The 21,312-nt window shown below is 51.1% G+C and overlaps 3 protein-coding genes across 5 annotated transcripts; 2 read left to right on the top strand and 1 right to left on the bottom strand.

The window, feature by feature from the left end:
• The first annotated feature begins 4,701 nt into the window (after positions 1 to 4,701).
• On the top strand, positions 4,702 to 10,439 carry Calr (calreticulin). The gene is made up of 9 exons (XM_006996218.4): positions 4,702 to 5,385; positions 5,742 to 5,843; positions 6,040 to 6,243; positions 7,238 to 7,332; positions 7,422 to 7,631; positions 7,714 to 7,827; positions 7,995 to 8,138; positions 9,523 to 9,615; positions 9,704 to 10,439. Exons 1-9 carry the CDS (start codon positions 5,295 to 5,297, stop codon positions 9,899 to 9,901), a joined length of 1,251 nt encoding a protein of 416 aa, XP_006996280.1. The 5' UTR covers positions 4,702 to 5,294; the 3' UTR covers positions 9,902 to 10,439.
• A 1,508-nt stretch (positions 10,440 to 11,947) lies between these two features.
• Rad23a (RAD23 nucleotide excision repair protein A) lies at positions 11,948 to 17,600 on the top strand. Of its 3 annotated transcripts, none has more exons than XM_006996219.4 (9): positions 11,948 to 12,181; positions 13,581 to 13,742; positions 13,883 to 14,067; positions 14,190 to 14,245; positions 14,384 to 14,511; positions 14,732 to 14,810; positions 14,901 to 15,034; positions 16,583 to 16,747; positions 16,829 to 17,600. In XM_006996219.4, the coding sequence occupies exons 1-9, from the start codon at positions 12,065 to 12,067 to the stop codon at positions 16,940 to 16,942; spliced, it is 1,140 nt and encodes a 379-aa protein (XP_006996281.3). In that variant the 5' UTR covers positions 11,948 to 12,064; the 3' UTR covers positions 16,943 to 17,600. The 3 variants fall into 3 exon arrangements, with proteins under 3 accessions (XP_006996281.3, XP_006996282.3, XP_015845062.3); XM_006996220.4 differs by having other exon boundaries at positions 11,959 to 12,181; positions 14,904 to 15,034; XM_015989576.3 differs by having other exon boundaries at positions 11,967 to 12,181; positions 16,583 to 16,682; positions 16,829 to 17,035.
• Positions 17,601 to 18,013: 413 nt separating this feature from the next.
• Gadd45gip1 (GADD45G interacting protein 1) lies at positions 18,014 to 20,430 on the bottom strand. The gene is made up of 2 exons (XM_006996221.4): positions 20,050 to 20,430; positions 18,014 to 18,379 (listed from the first exon to the last, which is right to left on the bottom strand). Exons 1-2 carry the CDS (start codon positions 20,397 to 20,399, stop codon positions 18,061 to 18,063), a joined length of 669 nt encoding a protein of 222 aa, XP_006996283.1. The 5' UTR covers positions 20,400 to 20,430; the 3' UTR covers positions 18,014 to 18,060.
• Positions 20,431 to 21,312: the final 882 nt, after the last annotated feature.

Raw genomic sequence — 21,312 nt, 5'->3', positions numbered from 1 at the left:
TTCGAAACCTGTTGTGTAGCTTTGCACCTTTCCTGGAACTCACTCTGTAGACCAGGCTGGCCTCGAACTCACAGAGATCCACCTGCCTCTGCCTCCCAAGTGCTGGGATTAAAGGCATGCGCCACCACCGCCCAGCTGGTTTTTGGTTTTTTGAGACAGGGTTTCTCCATGTAGTTTTTGGTGTTTGTCCTGGATCTCTCTCTGTAGACCAGGCTGGCCTCGAACTCACAGAGATCTGCTTGGCTCTGCCTCCTGAGTGCTGGGATTAAAGGTGTGCTCCACCACTGCCCGGCAAGGACAGTTTCTTACCCATATAGCTAGCTTTGCCACGTTGAAAGCAAACTCCATGTGGAGGTTCTTCAATCCTCATCATCCTTTTGTGAAGTAGATTGATGTTTCCAGGAGTAGACATGTCTCACTGTCATGACAAGCCTTAGGTTATTAAACATCTTAAATGCCATATTCTGCAGATCTCTGAAGTGTTTGAAGATCACCTATCTATCTAAAATATATCTTTTTTAAAATTTTTTTTTTTAATTTATTGTATTTCATGTGCATTGGTGTTTTGCCTGCACTGGAGTTACAGACAGTTGTTAGCTGCCATGTGGGTGCTGGGAATTGAACTCGGGTCCTCTGCAAAAACAATCAGTGCTCTTAACCACTGAGCCATCTCTCCAGCCCCTCTAAAATATATCTATTTGATCTTGAAAACATAACTACAAGTTTGATTATTATATATGGCTAACTACTAACCTGTATTTTGTTTGTTGGTTTGTTTTGTTTTGTTTTTCAAGACAGGGTTTCTCATGTTGTTTTGGTGCCTGTCCTGGAATTCGTTCTATAGACTAGGCTGGCCTTAAACTCACAGAGATCCATCTGGCTCTGCCTCCTGAGTGCGCCACCACCGCCTGGTCTGTATTTCTTTCTTTCTTTCTTTTTTTTTTTTTAAGATTTATTTATTTATTATGTATACAGTGTTCTGTCTGCACATATCCCTGCAAACCAGAAGAGGGCATCAGATCTCATTACAGATGGTTGTGAGCCACCATGTGGTTGCTGGGAATTGAACTCAGGACCTTTGGAAGAGCAAGCAAGTGCTCTTAACCTCTGAGCCATCTCTCCAGCCCCCTGTATTTCTTAATTATACATTTTTAAATTAGCTGCATAAGCACAATACCCCAAACAAGAGTAGAAACACATACAGTATAACAGAAATAACTTTAAATTTATATCAATGTAGGCAGATTATATGCCACAATTCATACCAATGCAAAATATTTGAGGTTAAAAGTTGTCTTTTTATCCTATATTCCTATATCCCCTCTAAATGATGACAAACATCCATAACCCACTGAATGACCAAAAAACCACCCCACTTCTTGGGAATGTCGGCGTTGTATTCTCTAGACTGCTTCCTGTTGTTTGTTGGTGACATTTATTGTACAGTTTCAGAACTGTTCCCATGTAGAGGGATCAGCATGTACATCACCATCTTGTAGGTTTTCCTTGGTTTATTTCTTTATGTCTGTAGTCAAGATATTCAGGGGGTCTCCCCGGTTCAAACCTGATCTCTGTTAACCTTGAAGGAATCCATGGCCTTTTGTTTCCTATGAAAACAAAAGCATAACTTCTCCCAAGTGTTGGGAATAAAGGCATATGCCACCACCACCCAGCTGGTAACAATAATTTAGGTGTGGATCATGCCTTGCACTTTTTTCCTAGTGTAGGAATAGAACCTCATGCTTTTTAGGCAAGAACTCTGCCACTGTAGGACATCCCCAGTTCTAAGACACTCTCATAAGTAACGTTCATCAACATTGTCTGAGCCTGTTACACATCATTTTTAGTCCTCCCCAGTTCCAACCCTATAGACAAGTCCCGTATTCAGGATTCATTAGTTTAGGCCACCTCTCTCCTCAATTCAAAATAACTTCTTTCCCCATAAGGCTTATGTTAGTTTTTTTCTTCTGTGACAGGGTCTCACTATGTAACCCTGACTGACCTAGATCACTCTATGTGGACCACCAGACTGGATTGGAATCCACAGAGATCCACTAGAGCCCCAGTCATCCCAGGGCTGGGATCAAAGGTCTGCTACCATACCTGGTTTTTCTTTAAAAAGTGTTGGTATAGTTTCCGTGTACTAGAGCACATGTGTGGAGGTCAGAGGACAACTTTAAGGACTTGGTTCTTGCCTTCCACCTTACCTGAGGCAGGCTCTCATTCTTTTTTGCTGCTGGGTTGCATGTTAGCTGGTCTAGAGCTTTTGGGTAATCCTCCTGTCTCTGCCTCCCATCCTGCTGTAGTAGTGCTGGGTTTAGATGTACATTACCACATTCAACTTTTTAAAGACTCTTCATTTCATTTTATTTGTGTAGGTGTTTTTCCTGTATGTGTGCCTCTGTACCAGTTGCATGCTTCGTGACCACAGAATAGGGCTTCAGATCCCCTGGAACTGGATTTACAGACGGTTGTGAGGCTTCATATGGGTGCTGGGAATGTGGGTGGGGTCATTTAGAAGAGTTTAACCACTAAGCCATCTCTCGAGCCCCCCAGATCCAGTGTCTTTTGTGATTTATAGGATTGAATGTGGCCTTAAGCTTAAGCTTAGCACTCTTTTTTTTTTTTTTTTTTTTTTGAGACAGGGTTTTTCTGTGTAGTTTTGGTGCCTGTCCTGGATCTCACTCTGTAGATCAGGCCTGCCTCTGTCTCCAGAGTGCTGGGATTAAAGGCTTGTGCCACCACTGCCCGGCCACTGGTTAGCACTCTTATTTACTGCACCATATCCCTGGTTCCTATTTTACTTCTTTTTAAATATTTTGTTTGTTTCACTGTATAGCCCTGGCTGGCCTGGAACTCACTGTGTAGATTAGGCAGGCCTCAAACTCATAAGATCTATCTGCCTCTGTCTCTGTCTCTGTCTCTGTCTCTCTTTTTTTCCCCCAGAGCTGAGGACCGAACCCAGGGCCTTGCGCTTGCTAGGCAAGTGCTCTACCACTGAGCTAAATCCCAACCCCTGCCTCTGTCTCCTGAAATGCTTTTTTCCCCCGGGTGTGCATGAGTGTGCAAGTCTACAGAGACCAGAGGAGGCCCACTGGAGCTGAGTTTGTGCACCATCTGAAATGGTTGCTGAGAACTGGACTTGGGAATCTCTGGAAAGCAGCAAGTGCTCCTCAGCTACCTTTCTATCCCTTATTTTACTGTGTTGAGGCCCAGTCTCCTGTATCCAAAGCTGACCTCAAGCTCAGTAAGTAGCTGAGAATGGCCTTGAACTTTTGGTCCCCTTTTGGTCCCTGCTTCAACCTCTTGAGTGCTAGGACAACAGGCATACCCATTATATTTTGTTTATGCAGTGCTGAGGAGGAACCCCAGGGCTTCACATATGTGAGCAAGCACGCTACCGATTGAGATACATCCCCAGCCCTACTTAATTTTTATTTTTTCTATGTGTGCATGCATGCAGAAGCCAGAGGTTGACCTCAGGTGTTGTTCCTCAGATGCTGTCTACCTTTTGTTTTTGAGACAGAGTCTCACTTTGTAGCTCTGGCTGGTCTGGAACTCAAGATTCTCCTTGGTCAGCCTCCTAAATGCTGGAATTACAAATGTGCATAAAAGCTAGGTGGCTTTTAATCCCAGCACTAAGGAGGGAGAGGTGGGTGGAACTCTATGAGTTCGAGACTAGCCTGGTCTACAGAGCTAGTTCTAGGACAGCCAGGGCTACACAGAGAAACCCTGTTTCAAAAGGAAAAATGTGCATTTGAGGGTAGACAGTGAGACTCTGTCAAAACTTCCAGAATAAGGATGTATCTCAACCCCTAGAGGGCAATGCACAAATCCCTGGGTTCCATTCCAAGCAACAAGTGTGTTAACCATAAAGCAGGAGGCATCAAGCTTATGAGCCAGTGGCACAGGACAGGAGGGAGAGTCGATCACAGATCTGTCAAGATCACTCTGAACTTCGGTGTCCTCTAGAGGGACCTACACCAGCAATACTTAGTTTTGTACACCGACTGGGGGATGGGGTGGAGCCCCAACTTTTTGACCTCAAGTGTCCTTCACTTTTGAATTTCTCTCCCTGAGAAGGAAGCACTCCATTTGTGTAAGGATTCCCTGGGCCCAGTCATAAACCGCCCCAGCGTTCCCATTTCCTCAGTTTAGAAACACCTCCCATCCCCCACTCCCCACAGGTGCGGTCCTTCCTCCTAACAGCAGGCAGGGATCTGGCCACAGCCACATGACCTGAGCCAGAGGACTCAAGATCCAAGGGTCCTGCTTATCGGCCTAGGACTCTTATCACCATAGCCATCTGTGTCCTTTTTTTCTCCTCAAACGGCACCCCTTGCCCTCTGCCCGTAGCCGTTTAATTGCAAAAGCCAAGTCGTTTGTGGGAGACCACAAAGAAGTGATCCCTCTCATTTCCCAGCTCAGAGTGAGAAAAGATAACCCCGTACCTCTCACCCGAGGAAAGACGCTTACGGCCACACCTCTGAGACCTCTGTGTTTCCTGCCCTTAAACCGTGGATAGCCCTAAAAGGTTTAAAAGCATTTCCGCAGATAGCTCAGGGTCACCCTTCTTGGCCTGTTATTTCAGAGAGGCAAAGCGACTTGCATCATGTCACACAGTAGGAGCCAGACAGGCTGCTGCGGGACCGAGGGAGGGGAGGAAAGCTGGCCTGGACAGCTGGGACACTAGAACGCAGTGACACCCCGGCTACTGAACAGGAAAAGCGCTCCACCGGGTGGGCGTTCCCTAAGCGCAGGACAGACAGAAGGTGGCGAGGAGACCAGAGAGGATGGAAAACGGGCGACGCTGAGCCCGGGGCTCCGTCCCTCACGGCTAACACCTGGGCTGGCTCGCGCGGGTTCTTTAAACGACGCGCAGGAAAGCCTGGGACTCACACCAGCCAGGGCGGGGTGGGGTGGGGGGGAGGCCCGGTCACGTGACCGCGCCCGAGTGGGCCGGCGGCCCCCACCCCTCCAGGGGGCGTCCCCCACAACGCGTGGTCGCCCCTCATTGGCCGGTGGCGGGACCAATAGAAATCGGCCATCTGGGATCCCAGCGTTCCGAGCCACAGCCTAACCTGCTGAGCCGCCCGGGATGCAATGAGAAGGGGCCGCCGCGGGCCTAAGCCAGTCAAAAGGGCCGGGGGGCGGGCTCAGCGGGCGTGTCAGGTTGGGGTGAGAGGCGACTGCATATAAATCGCAGCCGCGGCGGCCGCGGCCGTCAGTACCGCAGAGCCGCTGCCTGACGATCGTTTTAAAGGGCCCGTGCGCCGCCGCCCCCTCGGCCCGCCATGCTCCTTTCGGTGCCGCTCCTGCTCGGCCTCCTCGGCCTGGCCGCCGCAGAGCCTGCCGTCTATTTCAAAGAGCAGTTCTTGGACGGAGGTAAGGTCTGGGCCCGCCTCGAGGCCGCCTCAGCGACGGCCGGGCCCCGAGCCCGGGGCTGCCTCGTCGCGTGTAAATGCAATTACGGTTCAGAGGGCCAACACTGCGGCCCCGGGGGACTGGAGCCGCGGGCGGTTCCTGCTGTGCGTCCCTGGGGGACGTGGAAGGCGCAGCGGTTTCCCGCGCCCGGAGTTAGGGTTCGTCCAAGGACCTGAAGCCGCTCGAGGTGTCAAGTTCGAGGTTGGGATGGGAATCCCCCTCCCCGCCCCCACCTGCTTGAGATTCCTGACAGACGTTGGGTATGGGGGCGGGGGTCAGCCGGCCAGCTGATCTGACTGTGCCGCCCCCCCCACCAGATGACTGGACCAACCGCTGGGTCGAATCCAAACACAAGTCCGATTTTGGCAAATTTGTCCTCAGTTCTGGCAAATTCTACGGGGACCAGGAGAAGGATAAAGGTAAGAGGAGGCAGGGAGTGGGTGTTGAGATCAGGACGATTTCCTGGAGGAAGCTGCAGTCAGCAATCAGAGCTTGGGCTTTTCCCAGGAACCCGGGAGCCAAGGATAGGTGGGGGAAGGAAGGGGAGGTCATCTGTGCCCTTCGAGGGCTAGGGCACTCGGGTCCCCCTGACGGCACACTGCCATCCCATCACAGGGCTGCAGACAAGTCAAGATGCCCGGTTTTACGCGCTGTCCGCTAGATTCGAACCCTTCAGCAACAAGGGCCAGACACTGGTGGTACAGTTCACGGTGAAGCATGAGCAGAACATCGACTGTGGGGGCGGTTATGTGAAGCTGTTTCCGGGTAGTTTGGACCAGAAGGACATGCACGGAGACTCGGAATACAACATCATGTTTGGTGAGGGGGGGCCCCAGCCAGTGCTGACCTCTGCCCATTGGATAGTGGGCACAGACTGAACTCTATACGCAGAAAGCTGATCTTCACAACCATAGAAAGCACTTGAATGATGGAGATTTTAAAACCTTAAGGGTTTTACTATATTGCTTTACTGTGTTGTCGGTTTATATTGTTCATTTGTATGATCATTTCTAGATGTTCCCTAATTTTAGAAATGAAGCCAATGACCAAATCTAAGTCACTGGAAAACCTTTTGAGTGCGTGCATATGTATGTATGTATGTATGTGAGCTTGCTAGTGTGAAGGTCAGAGGACAGCGTCAGAAATCTTTTGTCATCTGGATTCTGAGATTGAATTTGGGTTGTCAGGCTTGGTGGAAAGCACCTGATTTACCTCTGAGCCACTTGCTGGCCCCAGAATGGTAATCTTTTCAGATTTGTCCTGAGTTTAAAATCAGGTCTTTGAGCTGACATGGTAGCACATGCCTTTAATCCTAGTACTGGGTACAGCGGAGGCAGGTGCATCTTTGTGGGTTCCAGGACAGTCAGCTATGTAAAGAGAACCTGTCTCAAAAACAAACAAACAACAACCAAAAAAAAAAAACCAGGTTTTTATTCCTGGCTAGGTATAGTGGTGCACACATGTAATTCCAGCATTTAGACCACTGAAGACTGACGTAGATTATAGTTTAAGGCCAGCCTGGGTTTTATATATATAAAACAGTGTCCTTCCTCTGCCAGAAACAAAGTAGGGGCTGGAGAGATGATTCAGTGGTTGCAGAGAACACAGGTTCAGCTCCCAGCATGCAGATGGTAGCATCAGGATCCTTTATCTTGTTGGGTGGCAGAGGATCCAGTGCCCACTTCTGACCTCTGCAGGCTCCTTCCTGCACACGCATGCGTGGTACAGATACACATGAAAGTTGAAGTTAGGTCTTTCATGAAGAGGGATAGAGCCTGCCTTAGTAGACAGCCTGCATATGCTTCTTACATAGGTCCGGACATCTGCGGTCCTGGCACCAAGAAGGTCCATGTCATCTTTAACTACAAGGGCAAGAATGTGCTGATCAACAAGGATATCCGGTGTAAGGTGTGTCTGGGGTAGTCATTTAAATGGCTGTCATGGGAGGCCCAGGCAGTAGCCTGGTGGGAGGGCTGCTCACCACCTTCCCTCTTCAGGATGATGAATTCACACACCTGTACACGCTGATTGTGCGGCCAGACAACACCTATGAGGTGAAAATTGACAACAGCCAGGTGGAGTCAGGCTCCTTGGAGGATGATTGGGACTTTCTGCCACCCAAGAAGATAAAGGATCCTAATGCTGCCAAGCCGGAAGACTGGGACGAACGAGCCAAGATTGATGACCCCACCGATTCTAAACCTGAGGTTGGTGCTTGGACAGTGGCTCCACCGCCATCATAGAGCGGAGGACGCCTGGGTTCACTCTGATCTCCGTGTGTACTCCTAGGACTGGGACAAGCCTGAGCACATCCCTGACCCTGACGCTAAGAAGCCTGAGGACTGGGATGAAGAGATGGATGGGGAGTGGGAACCACCAGTAATTCAGAATCCTGAGTACAAGGCAAGCCTGAGTGGTGGGGTGTGGCTCACTGGAGGGATGCTTGCCTGTGGCTGTCTTTAAAATTGCATTGCAGACACAAAAACGAGATGGGCTTTGGGGGTCTAGGCAGGGTTGTTGTTTGTACTGAGGAATATGTCCACCTCTGCTCATCTGGTTCTCTTCTGCAGGGCGAGTGGAAGCCACGTCAGATTGACAACCCAGATTACAAGGGTACCTGGATACACCCAGAAATTGACAACCCTGAATACTCCCCAGATGCCAACATCTATGCCTATGATAATTTTGCTGTACTAGGCCTGGATCTCTGGCAGGTGAGGCACAGGGAAGACAAGGATTCCTGGGAAAGGTCAAGTTGGAGGATCATACTGGTAGATCTGGAGGGAAGAACAGGTGCAGGCACCAACCTCAAGGGGTCCAGACTCCAGAACAGTACATTTTAGGAGGCACTTCCTGTTTTATTTCCTTTTTCTTCACAGCATAAGAGAAAGTTAGGGGTTTTGGAGGTGGGGGTTGATAGGGTTTCTCTGTGTAGCCCTGGCTGTCCTGGAACTCACTCTGTAGACCAAGGCTGACTTCATACTCGGATCTGCCTGCCCCTGCCTCCCAAATGCTGGCATTGAAGGCGTGTGCCACCACCACCTGGTGAGAAAGTTGGTTTTATTCTTAATACATTTTTACATGTTTTGTATGTATGTGACTGCACATACGGAGGTCATGAAAACTAAGAGAAGTTGCTTCTCTTCATCATGTGTGTCCTAGGAGTCAGCTCTGGCAGCACGTGCCTTTATTTGGCCCCACTGAGCACCTTTCTACAGGACTACTTTGTTGAAGTACATGTGCAAAATCTGCTCAAATCGCCCCAATTAGAACTCTGACCACCCTGGCCACATAAAACAAACAAGACTTTAAAAAAAAAACAAAACCAAAAAAACATTGGTACTGAATTTTTGTCATTGGTATGTTTTCTCTGCCCAGGACTATTCTTGGTATGTGTTAAGTTGGTACCTGAAAAAGTAAGTCCCCAGTGTGCCAGTGTGCCTGTTTTTACAGAGGAAGGAGTTGTGTGAAAAGTGAAGTCAGTAGCACAGGTCACTAGGACAGAGGTTTCAGTCCTGAAAGCATAGCTTTTGAACTGCGGTATCCCCAGTGTCATACCTTTTTTTTTTTTTAAAAAGATTTATTTATTACGTATACAGTGTTCTATCTGCACGTGTCCCTGCAGACCAGAAGAGGGCATCATTACAGGTAGTTGTGAGCCACCATGTAGTTGCTGGGAATTGGACTCAGGACCTCTGGAAGAACAAGGAGTGCTCCTAATTGCTGAACCATCCCTCCAGCCCCGTCATACCTTTTTTAAAGATTTTTGAGGCAGGCTGGTCTTCATATATATCCTCAGCTGTCTTGGAATTCACCTTGTGGCCCAACCTGGCCCGGAATTCTTTCTTCCTTGCCTTCCCACTGCACCAACACACACACGCACCCCTTTTGGGGGTGGGGGGGACGACAAGGTTTCACTATGTAAACCAGCTGGCTTGGAACTCCATGAGTAGTCGGGCCTCTGCCTCCTTAGTGCTAGGATTAAAGGCATGTCCTGCTACATACACCTGCTGCCCCACAGGGTGGAAATAGAGCCCTGTTCAGAGCCAGGGCTGTCAGAAGTCACTGCTGACCATCTGTTTTTCCATTCTTCCTCAGGTCAAGTCCGGCACAATCTTTGACAACTTTCTCATCACCAACGATGAGGCCTATGCAGAGGAGTTTGGCAATGAGACATGGGGTGTCACCAAGGTGGGCCGGGGTTCTTACTAGGGTCAGCTGGAGGGACTGACAGGCAGGTGAGAGCCAGGTACTAAACCGGTGTGGTCCGTCTCCACAGGCTTCTGAAAAGCAGATGAAGGACAAGCAGGATGAAGAGCAGAGGCTGAAGGAAGAAGAAGAGGACAAGAAGCGTAAAGAGGAGGAAGATGCTGAGGACAAAGAGGATGAAGATGACCGAGATGAAGATGAGGAAGATGAGGATGAGAAGGAGGAAGATGAGGAGGAGGCCCCTGGCCAGGCCAAGGATGAGCTGTAGAGGCCACGCCACCTGCCTCCAGGGCTGGACTGAGCCTGGACACCCCGCTGCAGAGCTGGCTGCTCCCAATAATGTCTCTATGAGACTCAGGAACTTTTCATTTTTTTCCAGGCAGGTTCAGATCTGGGGTGGATTCTGATTCTGTGCCCCCCCACCCATTTTTTTTTTTACTGGTGTTTGTCTTAATTCTCCTTCAGCCCTCACCTCCTGGCTTCTCATTTGAATCAACATCTTTTCCTTGTGTCCCTTTATCTCTCAACCCGTGGTCACTGCCCTCCAACTCCAGGAACAAGGGTGTGGAGGAAAAGTCCTAGGCTTGATATTTCAATCTGCTCTCCTTCCTGGATCTCAGAGGAGGGCAGGAGAAAGGGTGGTGTCCCCCCACCCCCAGCACTGAGGAAGAATGGGGGTCTTCTCATCCCCTTTCTCCCTTGCCCCCAGGACTGGGCCACTTGTGGGGCAGCCAGTTCTGCACAGCTCACACTGAGAGTGTAAGAACTACAAACAAAATTTCTATTAAATTAAGTTTTGTGTCTTCCCTACCGTGTCTCCTTCTCTGGGAGGATGTACGTCAGGGAATCAAAAGTGGCCTTTCGGGGTGCTGGTGGCTCACGTTTGAGCTATTAGAGTTGGCAGAGTCCCACAAAATGACATGGGTGTATATATGTATATCCTGTAATTTCAAGCGGGAGAGCAGCTGTCAGGTTTTGATGCCCGAACTCCCTATAGTAAGTAATTCCCTTGTCCTGGTAACAGACGTGAGTGACAGGCTGACTGCTGGCTAGAGCTTAGTGACTGCTGGGGCCAATATGTGAAATGAGCCTTAATCCTAACAGTCTTGTTACAGTGGGGTGGATCTCTTGGTCTGCTTTCTGAGACTACTACATAGGATAGTTGTGAAATTTCAAGCCTCACATCAGTGGGGTGAATGCTGGTAGCTCATTTTATAGTCAAGGAACTAAATTCAGAGTGACTGGCTTAACCCAAGGGCCCATGCTTCTAGGACTGAGCTGATAGAAAAGGGATTGGTCCAAGGACTGGGTTATGTTCAGTTGGAGATGGCTTACCTAGCATGCCCTGGCTTCCAGCCATACCACAAGAGGAAAGAAATGGCATTCAGGGGACTGGGCTTCACAAGGTTGTCATTTAAACTCCAGTTGGAAAGTAGGCAGAAGGCCTGTGTTCTTAGAAGGAAATTGATCTAGCCCTTTGCCAGAACCTTGCCAATTCTGAAGGAGTCTAGGCTGCTCAGGTGACCGGAGGGAGGCAGGTCTTTGGTAACTGACTAGTCACTGGTGTGGCTAGAAACATTCAGCAAAGCAAGCTGTAAAGTAGTGAGTAGTTAGGTCGTCGGTTTGGCATAAGGGGATGTTGATGCTTTTCACATTCTCTTTACTGAGAGCTTAAGCATAGCTTCACTTTAGCCCCTTAAAATCACCCTGGATGAAGTGCCCCAGCCTCCCATGTCTGACGTTTTCATTACCTTTTAGTGTGTGATGGTGGCCTAAGGCTTCTTAAAATAGTCCTTATCTTCTGGAAAAATGTGGGTGCAAGCAAGGGAAATCTATGGAGGGAAGAATTGATGTATTGTAAAGGAGCCTTGAAAATGTTTAGATATTTTTGAGGTGTTTAATGAACGGTCAGTCATTGGAGATTACGAAGAGGTAGGGGACCCATGAACTCGAAGTGAGTTTATCCCAAAAGTTAATAAGGTAGTCCTTGAAAATGGAGTCTCATAAGTGACCCTGTTTTCTACCTTTGAGATTTATGGTAACTTCCCTTGTTTTAGGTTTGAGGGGGTCATTTAGCAGTGCTCTGCGGGGTTCCTTTGGCCAGATCCGAATTAGGTCACTATATGTATAACCAATACCATAAAAACTTGGAGTCAGGGGAGGGCTTAGAGGCCATGCTGCGGGCATATGACATCACTATTGACAGGCATGACGTCATCCAGACGACGCGATGTCTGTCCACAGCAAAGCTCAAAGCTGAATTGTTTGCGCATGTCTAAGGTAAGGAAGTGCTACCGCGCATGCTCCAGAGGTCAGGGAGTGGTTACAAGCGGGTCACACAAGCTGACGATATACGCGCGCTTCCCACTTGCCCCGGAAGTGCTTGAAGCACGGCGCAGCTGGGCGCTAAGATGGCCGCGGCGTGAGTTGCATGTTGTACGAGGATCCCGGGCTGCCGCATTGCTCCGGCCCCGCCATGGCCGTCACCATCACACTTAAAACGTTGCAGCAGCAGACCTTCAAGATACGCATGGAGCCTGAGGAGACGGTGCGGGCCGGAGCCCAGGGGCGGGAGCAACCGGGGGCCAGGGTGGGTGGGGGCAGGGAGGCCCGGATCCAACGGGAGGGGCGGGGAGGACGTGCGGCCGGACCCTGCTCCCCTTCCCCAGCTGCCCGACCTCCTCGGATCCCCCCACCGACTCTGCCCTGCCCCGGCGACTCGGGCGCCATTCCCGGGCTGGTCCCAGGGCGAGTCCCCAGGCCCGCTCTGGTGTCAGCCGCCGGCTCCGTGTCCCCAGCCTGCAAGCTGCTCGGGTGGCCCAGGGTGGCATCAGTGGCTAAGAGGTGCCAACCGGTGACGACAATGTTGATGACAATAAATGGTCTTGGTCTTAATAGTTTTGGTCGTCCGTGTTTGTTGGCCGGTTATTCTTTACCAGTGTCATCTTGCTGAGTCTGCGAAAGAGTGTTGTCCTTTGGGGACTCCTGACGCCCTCCTTTGACAGCCTCAGAGTTAAGGAACTTTACCATGGTCACAGCAAGTATTGGCAGAGATAGGGTTAAAATTCTTTCTGTTTCATGACAGCAGCCTCAACATGCTGCGTGAACTTATGTTTGCTTTTGCTTTTTGAGCGTGAGGTCTTGTTTTCCAATGTGGCTCAAGTGATCTGTATTGCCTTAGCCTCCCAAGTAGGTGGTAGTACTGACCTGGGCCATCTCCCCTGAACCTTCTGTACTATGAAGCCACTTGTATACCCCCAGTGAAGTCTAGACATGATGGTCATGTATATAATCCCTGAACACTGAGGCTAAGACAGGGGGATTGTTTTTAGTTCCAGGCCAGCCTGAGCTACAGAATAAGACCCTGTTACAAAAAAACGAGGGGAAAAGGAAGTCCTCAATAAGTACAGAACAGCTGGAGGCCAGCGGTGGGTAGACCCTTTCATTTCCTTACTGCGCTTTCCCTTCTCAACCACATGGCATCTGAAATACAAGTTTGATTTTCTTCTCCAGAACAGTGACTGACGAGTTCTGTTCTGCTCCAGAAGCCGTTGTAAAACAGGGTTTGGGGATGGAGCTCTTGTGGAACACTTAGTATGTGCAGGCCCTGGGTCCATCCCTAAACCACCACCACCACCACCACCACGCAATAGAGTGCTGTCAGCTGGCCAGAATGAACAGGAATCTCATGATGAAAGCAAAGCTTTTTCCCTAAAGTAAAAGGGTCGGGAAAGGAGTCCTTATTTTATTTGAGACAGTTTCACTGTATATCCCTGGCTAGCCTGGAACTCACAAGTGATCCACTTGTCTCTCCCAAGTGCTGGGATTAAGTGTGTGCACAACCTTGCCTGGACTTCACTGAGGGTATCTTAGAGTGTTAGCGCTATTTGTGAACACACACCACACTACTAAAGTCTTGTTTTTAATGCCTGTATTCCTTATTCCAGGTGAAGGTCCTGAAAGAGAAGATAGAAGCTGAGAAGGGCAGAGATGCTTTCCCTGTGGCTGGACAGAAACTCATCTATGCTGGCAAGATCTTGAGTGATGATGTCCCCATCAAGGAATACCATATAGATGAGAAGAACTTTGTGGTTGTCATGGTGACCAAGGTGGGTAGATTAGCTGGGATGCTGGCAAAGACCTTGTGTGCCCAGGAGAGATTAGCCGTAGGCAGGGTGGGGCTGTGGCGGGGCAGGGTGTTGAGGCTTGATAGGGGTGCTGCTGCCTGACCCCCTTCTTGCTGTCACAGGCCAAGGCTGGCCAAGGTACTCCAGCACCCCCGGAGGCCTCGCCCGCCGCTGCTGCCCCGGAGGCCTCTGCACCCTTCCCTCCAGCTCCGGCATCAGGCATGTCCCATCCTCCACCTACCAGCAGAGAGGACAAGAGCCCATCAGAGGATTCAGCCACCCCAACATCTCCAGAATCCATTTCTGGGTAAGGAAGAACAGTAGCCTTACCTGTGCCCTTCTTCTGTTCCTTCCAGTGTGGTCCGATCACTTGCGGGGAGGGCAAGCCACCAGAAGCCAGGGTCCGATTTCTCTCTCTTGAATTTGCAGCTCTGTTCCCTCTTCAGGTAGCAGCGGGCGAGAGGAAGACGCAGCTTCCACATTAGGTGGGTGGGTGGTCCTCAGGGCAGAGGCGACTGGGAGACCCAGCTATCAGCCTTTGACAGCCTTGTCTGGGTCTGGGAGGGTCTGGGAGCTGCCCTCCTGTGCTCCTGGTGACCCAGGCCCTGCTGCTCCCTCCACAGTGACTGGCTCTGAGTATGAGACGATGCTGACTGAGATCATGTCCATGGGCTACGAGCGGGAGCGGGTTGTGGCCGCATTGAGGGCCAGCTACAACAACCCCCACAGAGCTGTGGAGTACTTGCTCACGGTGAGGGAGTCTCCAGGTTGTGGTGCCTCAACAGGCAGTGGAGGTAGATCCTACCCCATAGGATCTTGGGTATCGTGTGTTGCCACCGAAGGCTTCCAAAAGAGCCCGGACAGAGAGCATGGAAGGCAGGGATGAGGCCTTCCAGTCTCCTGTCAGGCTGATCACTTGGGAGGGGGAAGTGGGTCTGTTGGAGAGAATTAAAAAGCAGGATCCTTGACAGGGAATTCCCGGAAGCCCCGAACCAGAACATGGTTCTGTCCAGGAGAGCCAGGTACCCGAACAGCCGGCCACAGAAGCAGGTGAGTAGGATGGATGATTATGTGTGGGCACCTACAGTCTAGACTCAGGAGCCCCTGCGGGGGTCTCACCACACCTCTTCCTGCCACTAGCAGGGGAGAACCCCCTGGAGTTCCTGCGCGACCAGCCCCAGTTCCAGAACATGCGGCAAGTGATCCAGCAGAACCCAGCGCTGCTCCCAGCACTGCTGCAGCAGCTGGGCCAGGAGAACCCTCAGCTCTTGCAGGTGCGGCCCAGGGCGAGGGAACTGAGGCAGGTGCCTTCTCCAGTTCCTTAGGGGACCACCCAGGGACTAAGCTTTGCTCGAAGAAAGCAGAACTAGCACAGGCCTAGTCCCTGGCTCCCTGAAGACCTCAGGGTTATGTGTAATCAGACTCCCACGAGGTGTGGGTGCTGCTGACATCCCCTTGCTGAAGAGGTCAAGCCCAGAGCAGGCTGCCATATGTCTGGGTCCTGGACTCTGACCACAGCGCTCTCCTGGGTTCTTGCTGTACCTGTAGACCCTCTTCCTGCTTCTCATTCCTGGCCTTTTTCCTGATCTGACCCTCACCCTGACCCTGTGTGCTGTCTTGAACCCGTGTCATCCACCAGAAGCCTTGGAACACTCATCTGAGCTATGAGAGGACTTCCTGGACCTCTTGAGTTTTCAGGTCCACTTGTTTCTGCCCTGGGCCTCTGGCAGCCTCCTGGGAACTGTCTCTGCTTCTACCCCACTGGCAGCACGTCTCCCACCCAGTGTCTTGGCATCTTCCTCTCATGTCTCCTGATTCTACACAGTGCCCCTGTGAACTGTCCAAGAAGCCAGATTGCTGAAAAGGTCATTTTTAATGTGGAAATAGTCAGATGTCTGCAGAAGCCAAGGGCTGCATCAGAACCTCTGGTTTCTTCTAAGTCGAGTGTATTTAATAGGTTTCAGGGCTGAGTGTGGTAGTGCAAACCTGTAAGCCCAGCACTAGGAGGCTGAGGTAGGAGGGTCACTGACCTTGAAGCCAGCTCCTTCTATTAGTGAGATCATCTCAAAGAAGACAGAAAGGAGAGAAAGGCTGCACAGGGTAGGAGTGCCTCCGTAGTGGAGTGCTGGTGCTTAGGTTGAGGCCTGGGCTCACTTGCAAACCACAAGGAGAAGTAGGAACTGCCTGTCTGCCACTGTGGCTTCCACTGCCCCAGGAGAAAGAGAGGTCTCCCCAGGCTTTCTGTGCTGTTGGCGCTCCAGAGCTCTTCTGAGCCTTGCCCAGGAGATCCACCCCAGGGCACTTCCACTTGGCGCCTGTTTTAGCCAGAGGCAAGCTCCCCTCTTCTGCAAGACAGTTGGTCCCTCCCACAAAGCCTCAGTGACTTAACTAGCGTATCTGCAGTTACTTGAACTTTTTTCTTTAGTCTCACTATATAGGTTAGACTGGCTTCAAACTCATGGTGGTCCTCCTGCTTCAGCTTCTTCCCAAGTGCTGAGATTACTGGTATGAACCACCATGTCTAGCTTTGGTACATTTATTTACTTTTTGTTTGTCTTATTGAGACATGTAATTGAGACAAAACATAGCCCTGGCTAGCTTGAAACTCCTCTGTAGACCAGGCTGGCCTCAAACTCCGCCTCCCCAGTGCTGGGATTAAAGGCGTGTGCCATCATGCCCATCTCCCCAGCATAGCCATGGCTACGTGGCTGTTTGGCCGGAGCAGGTACCTTCAGAGCGTTAGTGTTTAAGCAAGGGCTGTAATGGGATCCAGCATACATGTCAGTGACTGTGGGCTGTCCTCGTTCTCCTTTTTCTCACAGCAAATCAGCCGTCACCAGGAGCAGTTCATCCAGATGTTGAATGAGCCCCCTGGAGAGCTGGCGGACATCTCTGATGTAGAGGGAGAGGTCGGTGCCGTAGGCGAGGAGGCCCCGCAGATGAACTACATCCAGGTGACACCGCAGGAGAAGGAAGCTATAGAAAGGGTAAGAGGCCTGGCTGAAGGGCCACTCATGGTGGGCAGCCCCCTGCCTCCCTCCTTCTTACCCCTGCCCATCTTCCCACAGCTGAAGGCACTGGGCTTTCCAGAGAGCCTGGTGATCCAGGCCTACTTCGCGTGTGAAAAAAATGAGAACTTGGCTGCCAACTTCCTCCTGAGTCAGAACTTTGATGATGAGTGATGCTGGGAGGCCAGAATGCCCCCACCCCACTCCACAAAAGTTTTATAAAAGAAAAAAGTGTGTGTGTGTATGTATATATATAAAATATATACATACACACACATACATATATATATATATATATTCATGTTTATTTAAGAGGAAGAAAAAAATCAAAAACAATTTAAAAAACAGAAGAAAAAACACCTAGCCCAGATTCCTACCTTCCTGAAGTGGCCCCTATTCCCATCTCAGTCCGACAAGACCTGGGCCAGACAGCTGTCCCCATCCTCTTAACAGAGCCCAGCCTGCTCAAAGTTGCTGGCAAGACCAGGAGGCGACAGATGGGCCCCTTTTGGCCTCTGTCCCAGCTCCCTGCAGCCAGATGGAGAGGCGCCTGCCTGCTTCCCCATCCCCTGAAGCATCCCTAAGGACAACCCACCTCCCTCCTCCATGATGAGGGGAAGCTGGAGCCCTAAACTTTATCCTCCATTGGAGTGGCCCAAATCTTTCCATCTGGAGTGGGTTCATTAGAAGCCCAAGGCCTTCTCCCAGCCTGGCCTTGGCCTCCAGCCTGGAGAGGAGGTAACATCAGTTCTGAAGGCCAAGGCCAACCCTACCCCAGGACAGAACCACATCTCTGATAAAGGTTTTGAAGTGAATAAAGTTTTAAAAATGAGCCCTAATAATGGTGCGTGCCTACTGCAGCTTCTCACACCAGCTTCCCATCTGTGAGCTAGCTGGGGCACGGGTGACATGGCCATGCTGAGAAGTGGACGCGGCCTCTGAGCCTCACCTGAGGGCCCCAGCATCTCTGCCCTGCCTGGCCCAGCCCTAGAAGGGCTGCCGCTCCCTCTATCGTGCAGACTTTGGCTGTGCTCCCCTGGTAACTGGCTAATTACTGGAGATTAATGTTGGTAAACAGAAGCCTTCTCCACTGCCATCTGCTCCTTCATTATTTGCCATCCAGTCCCTCTTCTCTGTCCCTGAAGCCCCAGTTCATGGCATGGTCTAGTGTCCAGGTGTGTACACAGCCCAGGTGTTGGGGAACGAGCCAGGGGACCCAGGAAAGTCACAACCTGAGGGAGAACGTGTAGAATAGGGGCTGTCAGCAGCAGGCTTTATTAGGAGAGGGGCTTTCAGGAGCTGGGTTCCCCAGACACTGCCGGGTCCTGGGCTTCAGTCAAAGCCATAGCAGCAGCCTGCGCCTCCTTCTTCTGCCGCTGTCTCTCCTCCTTGAGGCGCTTGCGCTGCTGCTTGTCTAGGTCCTGTACCAGTTCCTGGAAGCGGGCACTCCTTGGGTCCACGTGGTAACCCAGGCGCTCCTGGGCCTCAGCCTGTAGCCGGGCCCTGCGCTCCTTGTCAGCCTGAGCTTTCTCCCAGCGTTCCCGCTTCTGCTGTCGCCAGGTCTCAATCATCTGTGGCATCTTGGCCATGCACTCTGCAATGTGCTGCTCCCTGCAGAGGAAAGCAGACAGTGAGGGGCAGACCAGGCAACCCTGTTCACCCAGCTGTCTACTAAACCATGCTCATGCCTGGGTCATGGCTGCCCTCCTTGACTGCACACGCTGTTACCTGCCAGGTCCACATTCAGGCACAGAAACAACTGGATGTTTCCTTCTGGTCCTGAGAATTAGTAGGTCCACTCATATCTTACTCAGTCTTGAAACAGGAAAACTGAAGGAATCAAGCCTTATGGCAGGACAGGCCCATCCAGCTGGGTGGGACAGATGGGGGACCAGCTCCATCCTTCACTGCCAGCATGACTCTGGACAGCCGACATGGCTTCTCCAGGCCTCAGTTTAATCTGTGAAAAGGGTGATCTTGTCTTTTCAGAATTGTTGAGAGGACAAGGTTAAATACCAGGAGCACATTTCACCTGCCCTGCACCGTCAGGGCATCGTCCAAACGTCTGTGTGGCTTGCCTTCACTTTCTTCCTTTCCGATCTGGTCGTTCACAGGTTCCTCCTTCACAGGTGTCTGCCTGGACTTCAGAACCCAGCACCCTCACCAGCCACACTGGCCTAGTGCTTCAGGGCACACCGTAGATAGTTTAAAATCAACTTTCTTTTTGTGCGTGTGTGGTTTTGTTAAGACAGGTTTTCTCTGTAGTCCTGGCTGCCCTGGAACTTTGTAGTGTAAAGGCTGGCCTTGATCTCACTCACAAAGAACTGCCACCAGGGTGCTGGTGGCACCCATCACCAATTGCCTGACATTTTTTTAAAGACAGAGTCTTACTCAGCGATCCACCTGCCTCTGGCTCCAGATGGCTAGGAGTAAAGGTGTGCTCCCATCATGACTAGTTTACTTACGATAAAAAGGTCTCACTGAATAGCTGTGAGGGCTGTCCTCAAACTCAGAATTCCCCCTTTGCCTCTGAACCATGTCTTCTCCAAAGTTACAGGCATGTGCCACTAGGCTTGGCTCAACCTCAGTAACTGCACCACCTGTCCCCTTTACTGGGAACTCTCCTTGAGATTTTTCCAGTAAATATAACGGGTTATATGAGGCTTTGCTTAAACATCATAAGGAGGGGCAAACTGATGTGTTCTCCTGCATGCGCCCCCCCCCCCCCACACACACTTTTTTTTTGTTTGAGACAGGGTCTCTCTGTATCCAGAAACTGCCTCTGCAGACCAGGCTGGCCTCGAACTCACTGAGATCTGCCTTCCTCTGCCTCCTGAGTGCTGGGATTCAAGGCGTGTGCCACCACTGCCTGGCCCCAGTATGCACAAGAACCATGTTTTGTCTTCCCAAGGGTCCCTTGTAATCTTGAAATTCCTGCACAGAATATTCAGTAAAGATAAAACAGTTGAGACTGGGCCTGGTACAGGCCTGTAATCTCAGATATTTGGAAAGTAAAGACAGATGGATTCTAGATTCAAGGCCAGCCTGGGCAACATGAGTTATGGTTAATAGTGAGACCTTGTTAATACAGCTCAGTGGTAACGGAAGAGGAAAAGTAAAGAACACAAAAACTGCAGTTGAGTGACTACAAGAATTTACCTAGAAGTTTGTTTTTCAGCCAAGTGAACCTGTACGTTACCCTACGCCACCAGGACTCCGCACGCCTCTCACGGAGGATCCGTGGTTTCGGGGCCGTGGGTCCCCTGCCCCCACACACGCACCTGGCACGACGCCTTGCCTCCTCGGCCTCCTGCTTCGCGCGCAGCGACTCTTGCATGGTCGCTAGGCTCGGGTACCATTCCCGCTCCTCCGCCTCCAGCTCGCGCAGCTGCTCCGGGGACGGCCACAGGGAGGCGGGGGCCACCCCCGAGGCGGCGCCGTGCCGCGCGAACTGCTTGGCCGCATAGCGCGGCCCTAGCTGCCATCGCGGGCTCAGCAGGTTCTCCGGGTCTGGCCACTGGGGTCCGGGGCGGCGGCGCGGGGGCGGCGGCGCATGGTAGTTGCAGGACCTGGGGCCCAGAGCCGCCGGGAGCCGCAGGAGGCCGCGCGCCGGCGTCGCGGCTGCCGCCATCTTGGCTGTGGGTCCTCGCGGCGGCGGGCTGGCTAGGGCGCTGCCTGCGCGGCGGCAACCTCGGGGTGGGGGCTGGGGAGCTCGGGTCCGGGAGCCCAGGAGCTCGACTACAGTCGATGCAGTGGGTGAACATTTAATGCAGGGAGCAGTAGTTTGTTAAAATAATATATGGCCAGGCGTGGTGGCGCCGTCTGTAGTCTGTAATCTCGGGAGGCAGAGGCAGAGGCAGGCAGATCTCGGTGAGTTCAAGGCCAGCCTGGGCTACAGAGTGAGTTCCAGAACAGCCAGGGCTGTTGTACAGAGAGACCTTGTCTCGAAAAATAGATGATAGATAGATAGATAGGTAGATAGGTAGAGAGAGAGATAGAGATAGATACATACATACATACATACATACATACATACATACATACATGAATTGGAGGAGGGGCGTGTGGGTGATTAAGTGGAGGTCAGAGGACGACTTGGGGAAGTCGTCCTTTCCTTCCACCATGCGGGTTATGGAGATAGAACTGCCCTCGTCCCCCATGGTGGCACATGCACGAGTCTCCTCACGGGTCCTCATTTGGGGATTTCTGGAATATGGTACCACTCTGTAGTCGGGTCAGCCTGGAACTTCTTGCAGGACTCAGGATGGCACCGAGGTTGTGGCAGCCCTCATAGGGCAGGCAGCCTGGCCAGTGCTGGAATGACCGGGAAGGAGCCTGTTTAAAATAAAACTTAAAACTGGCGTGCTAGTAATATTTAAATTCACATATGTAACATTTTAATTTTTGGTTTTGAAATCTTATGTTTTAAATATTTCCATTTTTGTATTTTATTTTCCCCACATATTAATGCTTTTTATCTCTCTAATATATTAAATATTTCCATTTTAGTATCTAGGTTCATGTTGTGTTGCCTTTTAAATCTT

This window comes from Peromyscus maniculatus, chromosome 5 (assembly GCF_049852395.1).
Source record: "Peromyscus maniculatus bairdii isolate BWxNUB_F1_BW_parent chromosome 5, HU_Pman_BW_mat_3.1, whole genome shotgun sequence".
Lineage (NCBI taxonomy): Eukaryota > Metazoa > Chordata > Mammalia > Rodentia > Cricetidae > Peromyscus > Peromyscus maniculatus.
Note: the sequence above shows the minus strand (reverse complement) of the source record. Positions and strands in the feature narration are given on the sequence as shown.

Excerpts from the sequence above, each read along its gene's own strand:
- Calr (XM_006996218.4), top strand. The coding sequence starts at position 5,295 with ATGCTCCTTTCGGTGCCGCTCCTGCTCGGCCTCCTCGGCCTGGCCGCC. Across the intron at positions 5,386-5,741 it reads AGAGCAGTTCTTGGACGGAG|ATGACTGGACCAACCGCTGG; the intron begins GTAAGGTCTGGG and ends CCCCCCCACCAG. Across the intron at positions 9,616-9,703 it reads AGACATGGGGTGTCACCAAG|GCTTCTGAAAAGCAGATGAA; the intron begins GTGGGCCGGGGT and ends CCGTCTCCACAG.
- Gadd45gip1 (XM_006996221.4), bottom strand. The coding sequence starts at position 20,399 with ATGGCGGCAGCCGCGACGCCGGCGCGCGGCCTCCTGCGGCTCCCGGCG. Across the intron at positions 18,380-20,049 it reads GAGGCAAGGCGTCGTGCCAG|GGAGCAGCACATTGCAGAGT; the intron begins GTGCGTGTGTGG and ends TTTCCTCTGCAG.
- Rad23a (XM_006996219.4), top strand. The coding sequence starts at position 12,065 with ATGTTGTACGAGGATCCCGGGCTGCCGCATTGCTCCGGCCCCGCCATG. Across the intron at positions 14,512-14,731 it reads CTGTGGAGTACTTGCTCACG|GGAATTCCCGGAAGCCCCGA; the intron begins GTGAGGGAGTCT and ends GATCCTTGACAG. Across the intron at positions 16,748-16,828 it reads AGAAGGAAGCTATAGAAAGG|CTGAAGGCACTGGGCTTTCC; the intron begins GTAAGAGGCCTG and ends ATCTTCCCACAG.